Below are 10305 nucleotides of genomic sequence, written 5' to 3'. Positions count from 1 at the left end.
CGGTCGTCAGGGCTCCGGCTGCAGCTGCCAGTGGGAAAGGCTGAAGTGGCACTTCTGCAAGTGCAGTTAATGCTGCTGGAGCCTCCACCTCACTGCAAAGGGAGCAAGGACAGACTGCTCCTAGCCAGCCCTTCCTCTGCCGTCACCCACTTAATGGGGCGGGGGATATCAGCAGGGGCAGGGTTACCCCAGGGTTTGAAACAGGCAGGTTTTCTATGCAAACAGCCCTCCAGCCCCCTGCACACCTCCAGCCCCTGGAGCCAGGAGCTGCGTCCATCAGACCCAGCAGCGTCCCTCCCTCCAGGCCCTCCCGCCTGTGCCCTGAGGCGTGATGGGGACGGGAAGCCTGCCACTGCCAGCAGCACCTGGCCTCGTCCTCACGTCTGGCTGGTGGCAGTGGCTGCGTTTCTAGATAACCCTCTCATCTCATCAGAGGCTGCTAGATTTAATTCACTGCACTTTGGTATAAAGTCAGGGTCCCATCCGGAAAGCAATTTGTGCGTCCCAGAGCAGGCAGTCGTAACATTTCCCATTAAAATGTAAATTTGGCTAAGTTTTCTGGCATCTCTTTTCCTTCCTTAAGGTAAGAAGAATATGAACTTGTATTATTTTTTCCATCAATGTTATCTTCCTCTCAGTTTTGTGCTAAGTAAAAAAGCTGCCCGATATACACCTTCTGCAAATTAAATTTGAATTGAGTCTGACAGCACAACAGGGATCCAGATTACAAAGAGATGTGCTAGCCTAATTGGAATCATTTCTAAGAGGTTATTCGCAGAAGCATTAACCAGGAAGGCACAAGTGGAGCCACACGTGGTCTCTGCACTGAATGCTCATCTCGGCCAAACAACCCAGCGCTGCCGGCATTGCCCTCGCAGTGCAGGCAGGAGTGGGGTGGCTGCCCGGCCGGCTGCAGGACCAGCCTGCTCCCAACACCAGGAACACCTTTGCCAGCAGCATCACCTCTCAGGAACATGCTGGATGCTGAGTTTAGTTTTACTGATTGCAGCCTGCCAACCAAAACCAGCCTTCCTCAGCCAGGCACTGCCCAGACACACCATGGGTGTACCGCAGCCACCGAAAGACCCACAGAGCTCTGGGGGTATGTGGAGCCAGAGCCCACCTGCAGCCCAGCCCAACAGCAGGGCCACCATGGGCCACCTCTGCAGCAGGGCAGGGGGTGGTCCCAGGACTGACCTCCCCTGCAGACCCCCATCAGCTGCTCCTCCCACCAGCCCCTGGGGCTCCCGCAGCCAGCCAGATGCCAGCGGTCCCTGTCCCACCACGGTCCCTGCTCCACCACTTGCCTCCCCAGCAGCTGCAGCAACACGCTGTGTGTCCCCCACCAGCAGAGAGGGGAAGGGACATCCTGTAACAGGCACAGGATTTCGGCCAAACATGCTCAGAATAATTAAACCAATTGTCCTGCTCACACTGCGGTTTTTAAAAGATGATCTTTCATGATTAAAATGCCAAATCCCTGTAGACTCACCATTTCTTTTCCCTTCAGACACCTGGAGGCAGGGAAGTGCTCTCTCCACGCCTCGGGAAGCTTGTCAGAGTCTGAAGGGTATTTAAAGGATACGACTATACACCACGGGGAAAAACCTGAAAATTATCTTTTGATGGTCAGCTACGCAGAAACCAGCAGGGACCAGGCTGCCTATCCCAGGGCTCCCTGCCCAGAACTGCTGCTTGACACGGCTCGTCAAAGTCATGCTGGAGCAGATCAGCTGCAGAATTAATATGGGAGCACGATGAATTAATTACTATCTCCACCTGCATTTCTAGTGGGGATAATTTCAGGTGCAATGGTTTGAATGACATGGTTTCAAAGAAGAGTCTCCCATTCTCCTGACTAATTTAAGGTTAACTAAATTTGTTTCTCACCAGGAGACAGCTCATCAGCTCAGCCCACAGTAATGACAGCTCCGCAAGCTCCCACAAGTCCCCAAGAAGCTGGAGACACTTTGGGTTTTGTCCCCAAGAAGAAGCAGGGTCAAGTTGTGCCGTACTCTTGCTTCTCTCACAGAGCCCCCCACAGGAGCTCCAGCACCCGGAGCTGTCGCATTGCCCCACGCGTGGCTGCTGGCCACCACATCATCCTAAACACAGTTTGCCACATTTGCCTCCCCTGAAGGGCTCCAAGAGCTGCCCAGGTCCTGGGCAAGGCGGGGAGAGGCTGGTCCCTGCAGGGCAGCAGACTCCCACAATCTTGGTCCCTCTTTGTGCGCCAGCGCACTCTGTGCAGGGGAGCACCACTGCATTTGGTTTTTCAGTCCTGTCTCCAGAAACCGTGGCCTCACCACTCCATCTGCCTGCGCTCGGCACAAGCCATCCTGCCCCACTGGTGTGATGGCCACGCAGCCCAGCTGGCCCCACCAGTCGCCACTCTATGCAGGAATGGCCGCTCTTGGCACACAGCGGGGCCAGCCCCGATGGCCACCATGGGCCTGGGGCGCATGCGCAAGACCTCACGGCACACGACGTGCGGACGGCCCACATCGCACAGCAATGGCTCACATTGGGCAGCGGACGACCCACACCAGGCAGCAGACAGCCCATGCTGGGCAGCAAGCTCCCGCAGGCTCAGGAGTTCCCGCTTCCCCAGAAATGGCGTCAAAACAAGCTGTGGCTAATGACAGTTTGCATCACGGTGTAATGAAGTAATTGCACTTGACAGAGCTGCAGCCAGCCCACTTCCCAGCTACTTGTGGGCAGAGTTAATGGAGAGTATCATCACAGACCCAGGGGAGAGCGGGCTCATGAATAAAAATTAATAGCTTCATTGCAAAGAGTGGTCTGGTCCAGTGCTTTCCCTGTCCCAGAGACCCACCGGCCCCGGGGACAAGAGCGTTCCCCGTGGAGGCCCAGGGTCACAGCGTGGCTTTCCTGCGGGGCAGGTCCTGGCATGGCACAGGCAGCACCGGCTCCTGGAAACCAGCACGTGGCTCAGACTGTAACCGAAACCTCTGTCCCCTCAGCAGCAGTAAGTGAATTAGCAGAAGCAGCCAGCATTAATTATGCAGAGAATCATTTGCTGGCGAAATTAAAAAAAAAAAAAAGAGGATCTAATTTAATCAAAATATAATTAAATGAATAGTTAATTTAACAATTCCGCAGTGAAAACCCCTTGACCTCTGGAGCTATCCTCTCTGCAAGCACGGGCTGTTCATCGCTCCAGCACTTGGCTCAGGCAGCAGTGGCACCCCATGGCACCCCCATCCCCTGGCACGTCCCCACCTCGACCTGTGCTGCCCAGAACCCTCTCCCGGGGGACTCACCCTGCAGCCATCTCTAAGGTGTCAAAACCAGGAAGGGTAAATTACAGCCTTTTTGAAAAAGGGAGAAAAAAAGATAAGAGATGGGTGTACACAGACCACATTACCTTTAAGCCCCTGAAAAATTCCAGTCCCAATAAATATTTTTTTAAGGAACTGGAAAATAGGAGAACATGAGCAGCAGCCAGGTGGAATTTCCTCCAGAAAAGGGAGCTGAGAGCAAATCTGACAAATGTGTCTGGAGTGATCTGGGAGAGGGGCTGCTGTCTGGGGAAGCAGACTCTCCAGATGGCCTCAAGGTCCCTTCTGTCTCTATCATCTATGCTTCTACAGACTAATTCCTTAAATCAGCATCCTGTGGAAATTTGCCAGGCATCCTGCCAACCCTGGAGCTGGAAGAAGGGCTGGAGGACAGTATAAATGGATATGCATGCACAGCGTGTAAAAGGAAACTGTGTTTTTGCAATAGGCCCCTATAATCTCCAGAGATAAACTCAAAGGAGCATTTTACAGCAGCCTTTTCTTGAGACAGCAAAGCCCTGGCTCAGAGATGTAAGGTGTGTGTAAGAGAGGCAGAACAGCCCCAGCCGAGAACTGGCTGTCTCATGGATGCCCCTTCCCACACGCTGTTTCACAGCCCGCTCCTGTTATAGGCGGACTCATTCCTGCAGCAAAAACAAGAACTGCAGCTCAGCATCCCCCTCTACGTACAAAAATGGCCTAGATGGACAAGATCATCTCTCCTGGCTGTAATCACAGTGAGTGAAAAATCCTCACTCTGAGCTTCAAGCATCTGGCAAGGCGGACTGTGCTCCATCTGGAAGCATTTCCCCATGCACTGGACTATCTCCTAGTCAAGGCATTATAAGAAAATAAATCAGAAGGAGATTAACATAAATATTGTTTGAAAGATTTAATCAGCTACAAATTGCAATGTTGTGTTTCCAGCTTAATTAGCCCAAGCCTGGTTTTCTTTGCTCTTTATTGTGGAGTGAGGGCATTTAGAAGCAACATTGCAGATCTCAGTCTGCAGTAATGGAAGAAAATTTCTCCCTGGCTGGGGCAAGCAGATGCCTCTGACAGCAGGATCTCTGGGGGAGGCTGCTTTCTGCAGGAGGAATGGTGCTCTGGTGGCTTCCTGTGCTGTTCTGCGACAAGGAGGATGCTCCAGCCTTGCAGGCACATTGCTGCTGCACCCACCAAAGCAGGACTTAGCTGCTTTGCCTTCGACATCAGTGGCATGAGAGGCAAAGAGCCCTCAGACATGGAGGTGGTATTTGTGAGAGTCTCCCCAAGGACAGCACCTCACCCCTGCACAGGCACGGGGCAGTTTTGGAAAGATTTCCTGACTGCCCCATCAAAGACATGACTTGAGGCATATCTGCACCTGGCAGACCGTGCCTGTACCGTGGCACTGTGAAGCCATACATGTTCACCCAGACTTGCAGAGCTCAAGGAAGGGCAAGGAATAAATCTAATGTCAATTATAGCTAGAGATGGCCAAAAATGTGTAAAAAATATTAAAGCAACTAAACACATTCTCTGAGGCCCCTTCCTGTAACAAGAGTTATTCCTGGGCTGCTCTAATTTATGTCCTGCTTCTTACAGTACTCCAAACGATAACCAAAAGGACACAATAAAGGGTGCTCCAACTACAGCAGCTGTGAAAAGTTCTCAGCACAACCACCTCTGCCATGTAACAGCTGCACAAAATAAAAAGGGGTATTGAAAAGCCACAGGCTTTTAGCCACCAACTGCAGCAGCAAGAATGGGGGACATGGGGAAGCACTCAATAACCATCAGTAGATAAGATCACGGGGAGAAGCAAGAGTTACCCAGCAACTGCCCAGCATCAGACAGACCCGATTACTCAGCCAAGGCTTCCAAACACAAACCCCTGACAGCATTTTTCCCCAATGGCTTCAACAGGGATGGAAAGGGTCAGACACTCAGCAGCTTCACCTCTGATATCAACACGGACTAAGCCTGCCTAGTCTGTTGTTGCTCATTTGAATCATCGCTATATGAGTTTGAACTGGCTCTGCTAATGAGGTTCCAAAGATGCATTTTTATTTGGAGGGCAAGCACTAATTAAAATGCAAACCACGTATTTCCTGCTCTGAGTGCTCATGCCAATGTGATTTCAACAAGGGTTGCAAACACAAGAGTCACCCTGATCTGTACTGCTCCTGTGAATTGGCTTATGAAAGTGTTTATAGTTCCACCTACAAGATCTAAAAAGGCATCTCTCTCCACTCCAACAGAAGCTATTTGTCTAATCAGCATGTCCTAACTGGTGATGAGTGTATTTTCACAATGCATCTCAGCAGACAGCTTGCAGTGTCCCAGACGCTCACCATTGCCATCGGTCCTGATGCTGCATCCCCCCACCCACTGCGCACACAGTTCCTGGCACTGAGTCTTTGCACAAAGTCACTCAGTGTAGCAGCAGGGTCCCCATTTTGGAAAGAACCAAGAACACCTGATTAAGCAACAAAGCCTGGGTTTGCTCCATGCTGGTGCGTTCCAGAGGTGCTGACAGTGCCCAAATGCTGACACAAAGGCTGGTCACTTTAGCTGGTGCTGAATACATCACCCTGACAGCTGCAGCGGCCTGCAGACACCCAGAAGCCAGAGGAAAGAAGTAATTTATAGTGCCTGCATTTCCTGCGAGGGAACAAGGGCATCAGCCATTTCACCCATGCCTGACGCGTGGCTCATCCTCTTGATGCTGGTGGCACAAATAAAGCTGTCACTTGCAGGGACACTGAACGCCAGCAGCATGGAATGAGCCAGAAGCAGAGGCACCAGCTGTGATGCCGATATGTTTCCCCAGTTTTCTGCCCACCAAGGCTGCTCGCAAAGGCCACGCCAGGTTGTGGCAGAGAGACAAGGCTTCGGGCATCCCAGAGCAGACCACAAAGCCAGCCCCTTTCAAGCAAGGCTGCTCTGCCTCAGGGCTTTGCCTCACCTTCTCGAAGACCATCGCCCCCCACCCAGCCATGGGAAAACAGCCCTTCCTGGCCCTGACGGCATCACCTCCATCTGCACGCTTCGAAGTCCCCAAGGGGAGGGATGACCTCCCGCAGCAGATGCCCAGCAGCCAGGGAAGTGGCTCCCAGGAGGCCCCTGCGGCTGCACCACTCACCCAGTGTCCCTGCAGCTCGGCTGCCTCCATCCACACAGGGCAGAGCTGTGTGCCCGTGCTGTGCACAGAGGCCAGGAGCACAGCTGCGCCCCAATTATTGATGGCGCAAGATTAGCTTGTCTGAACAGGGAAATACATCACCGGAAAAATAGGAAACATTTGGAAAGTGGATGGCGGACGTGAGAGTGATGAATGAGTGCTGGAGAAGCCCGGCAAAGATCAATGAATAGCTGATGAGCTGAGGAACGAGATGGGGAGGCAAGATCCCTATGCAAACACAGAGGGAGCAGAATCAGTAGGGAAATTGCTCACTATGGTGAGACGTTATAGTGAGCCCCCAAGCAGCCTTTACATCCATGCCACAGCTGCGGGGGAAGCCAGGCTTCGGGGCAGCTAGTTCTGGCTCTGTTCAGTGTTGGTGAGAACCGGGGGCTATGGAGAGCAGACCGCTCGCACTCACTGCCTGCCAGGGCCCAAGGAGGGACCCCCTGTGCCCCACTCTGTCCCCTCCACCAAGTCATGCCCCCTGCTCAGAGCAGTGCCTATCAGCACTGCGGGGACAGTCGTGGAGGGGAGAGGGTCCTGTGCCAGCAGACAAAAGGGAAGCGGTCCCTCTTATTTCCCTCGGTCCCTCTATCCTGCAGGATATCTGATTTTGAAAGACAAGGTAAAGAGCTCAGAGAAGGGGAAGCACCCAGAGACCCCTCACGCACACACTTTGCAGATGACAGTAACTCACCCAGCCCGGTGCTTCTGGGCTTTTACAGCAGAAGCTCCACAGACAGGCAATTTCTGTGAAGACATCATTTTGGGGTCAGCTCTGTGTGTATTACAGTCCATTAGCAGCGACTGAGACAGCTGCTCATGAGCAATAAAGATACATAACCACTCCATGGCACTCAGACACTGGGAAAAATCATCCCAGCGTGTGCTTTGCAAGGACCAGGCACAGGCAGGAGAGCAGCACCACATCCTGCCCTCCCCGGCAGCCGCTCGCCTGCAGCAGGCAGCTCGGCACACAAGCTGCCATCTGCGCCACGCTGAGCCCTTGTCCACACACGGCCCCAGTGCAGCACTTACTTATTAATGCTTTTAAGCAACCGTGCACACCGTCAGCCGGTATGGCTGCCGGCTCCAAGGCTCCCTGTGGTGGCCTAGCACTATCTAGTGGTGGGAGACACGGCTCCGGCAGCCCAGCCACCCTGGCAGCAAAAGGCTGGAGGTCCGGCTCAGCTCACGGGGCTGCTCAGAGAACAAACATGTATGGACGGAGGCATTGGGGAAGCCAGCGGGAGAGTCATTTAGGACAAGCGTCATCGCCAGCAATGCAGTAGTGAGAAGTGCCCTGGTGCAGTAATTTTTGGAAACTCATGTTTCTGGGCCTTCTGCACTACAGGGTGGTTGAGTTGGGTGGGCTCAGGGATGGGACTCCAGTAAAAACTGATCCTTGCAATACCGCTGGAACACAAATCACACGGGCAGCGTGGAGACCCAGACTGAGCCACACCACCATTTTACCCGGTTAGATGTGTCTGTTAGACCTGAAGATCCCGACTCGTCTACCATGCACCCCCTGCTCATTGCTTCCAAATAATTTTTATTTAGATGGTTCTGCCCTGCCTTCAGCTCCTTCACCTGCCAGCTCATAAATTAAACTTCAAAGACAGTTTCTAGAGGCGCTGAACTCACAGAAGGAGAAGAGTGACAGCAAATTCATTGGTCTGCAGATTTCTGTCCAGTGCCCTTGTCCTTGGCACCAGATACAGAGAAAGCTCTTCCCGCCTCCCTGGAGCATCCACCCTCTGCAGCCTGACCTCTCCAAGTAGCCTGAAGGTAGCTATTTGAAAGAAAATGACAGCAGCTACTTGTGGGATGATGGGCTGAATAGAGCAATTTAAAACTGTCCATCAAAAAGCAGTCGTATTTAGCCCCACTGCCTCCTGCCCCACAGCTGGTTCTTGGTGGCTCTAGTGTGCTCAGGCGTAAGGGCCTGCCAACCAGGAGGTCACAAACAGCAGTGTCCTCTGCATAAGCGAATGAAAGAAATTACTCACACTACGAACACAGCACCGCTAGCTTCCTGAGCTAGCTGGCTCAGCACGACACTCACTGCACCCACAAGTGGCAGCTGCGAAATTAGATTAAAAAGTGTCCTCATCTCCAGCAGATGACAGCAAGTGAGAGGCAAAGGGGGGAACGAAGCTCACCGAGTCCCTGAAGAGGCCCAAGATCTGCCCCAAGAGGCAGATGTGAGCTGATGAATAAACACACAGGAGCATCACCCCCAAGCATGAACCAGGCCTCCAAAATTATCACACTGGTCTTGAAGAGATTTGAAAAATAAATGGGGGAAGCAGGAGAGGCTTTTGCTTGCCTTATACTCTCTGAGCCACTAAAGTACATTTGCACCATGGTTTCTGATCTCCCCCTGCAATCAGGTCCAGCAGCTTCCTTAGGAAGATATAGCTGCATTTGTGTTCTGATCAAATAGATCCAGAAACTGGAGAGGTAAGAGTTGGATGCCTCTCTCCGCTCCTTTGAGTACAGCATTTGTACGGTATTTATACACAGAGGTGAAGTATTCCTAGAGCAAGTCCCATGCGTGCAGAGTTCAGGCTCCAGCAGCACTTGTGCCCTACGCCCAGATGAGACAGAGGACAAAGATGAGGTTCCCTGTCTTACAAATAACTGCTCATCAGAGCAGGGGGATGTTCCTTGCTGCTCTTCAAAGCTGGCTCTGCACTGCTTGTAGCATCCACATATGGTGGAACATGAAATACAGCTGGGACTAGGACTTGAAATAGCTGCTTCAGACAGGACGTTGCTATCCCCAGGAAGAGAGGAGCAGGCATCACCCCCAGAGCAGGGCTGGTGTACAAGCAACAGGGAGTTTGCCCAGAGCAGGGGGATGTTCCTTGCTGCTCTTCAAAGCTGGCTCTGCACTGCTTGTAGCATCCACATATGGTGGAACATGAAATACAGCTGGGACTAGGACTTGAAATAGCTGCTTCAGACAGGACGTTGCTATCCCCAGGAAGAGAGGAGCAGGCATCACCCCCAGAGCAGAGCTGGTGTACAAGCAACAGGGAGTTTGCCAAATCTCTTTTGCAAACTCAGGTGGCACTAGTTAGCAGGGATTTTAAAGGCCAAAACATATCCAAAGCAATACAGCAGCACACAGGATCACACCAGGGCTGGCCAGGCACTTTTCTTGCTGGAGTCCCAGTACACCAGCTGGAACCAGGATGCTCTCCCAACACCCCTTTCCACTGACGTCCTACCAGAACCCCTGCTGCCAACCTGGCACCCAGCCCACAGTTAGTTCTTGCACACATCTAACCCAGCCAAAAACCACAGAAAGCTCTGAAAGGCAAAGTTCTAGCTGTTTCTACAGTTCACTAACGCTTACCCACACTCCTCCCGCAGACCACAACTCTGCATGGGTGGCTGTCGTGAGGAAATGCTGCCAGAAGGCTCCAGCGCTGTGGGGCAGCTTGAGCTTCAGCCAAGCAAAATAATGGAAGCCCCAAAGCTGCTGGGGCACCTTAGAAGCCTGTTTCTGATTTGCAGGCAATTTGTTCCCTCGACAGGTTCATCTCATTACTGGGTTTCCATTTAGCAGGAGTTTTATCGCCTGTAACATTTGTGCATAACAGATTCACCCAATTAGAATGTTATTTCCTTTAACAGCTCGGATAGTCACATTTCAGTGTTTGCTGGAGCGTGTTTTCTTTTCCTCGAGTAAGTTTAGTCCTTCACCAACCACTCGTTTCAAGGCTCGCGAACCAAGCGCGGACGGCAGCCCCTGCCCTTCCCCATCATCGGGCGTCTCTGCCCTCTCCCCGCCGCCCTCCCAGCCGGGGCCGCGGCCGGTCC

At 52.5% G+C, this 10305-nt stretch overlaps 1 protein-coding gene across 1 annotated transcript in view; it reads left to right on the top strand.

Annotated features, from left to right (window-relative positions):
• The first annotated feature begins 2438 nt into the window (after positions 1 to 2438).
• The window catches only part of MANEAL (mannosidase endo-alpha like), an 11617-nt gene continuing 3750 nt past the window's right edge, over positions 2439 to 10305 (top strand). Inside the window, 1 exon segment of the mRNA XM_009284806.2 lies at positions 2439 to 2488. Coding sequence (XP_009283081.1) covers positions 2439 to 2488 — 50 coding nt within the window.

This window comes from Aptenodytes forsteri, unplaced genomic scaffold (assembly GCF_000699145.1).
Source record: "Aptenodytes forsteri isolate BGI_AS27 unplaced genomic scaffold, ASM69914v1 Scaffold7, whole genome shotgun sequence".
NCBI lineage: Eukaryota > Metazoa > Chordata > Aves > Sphenisciformes > Spheniscidae > Aptenodytes > Aptenodytes forsteri.
The sequence above is the reverse complement of the archived record's forward strand: the minus strand, read 5'-3'. Positions and strand labels throughout refer to the sequence as shown.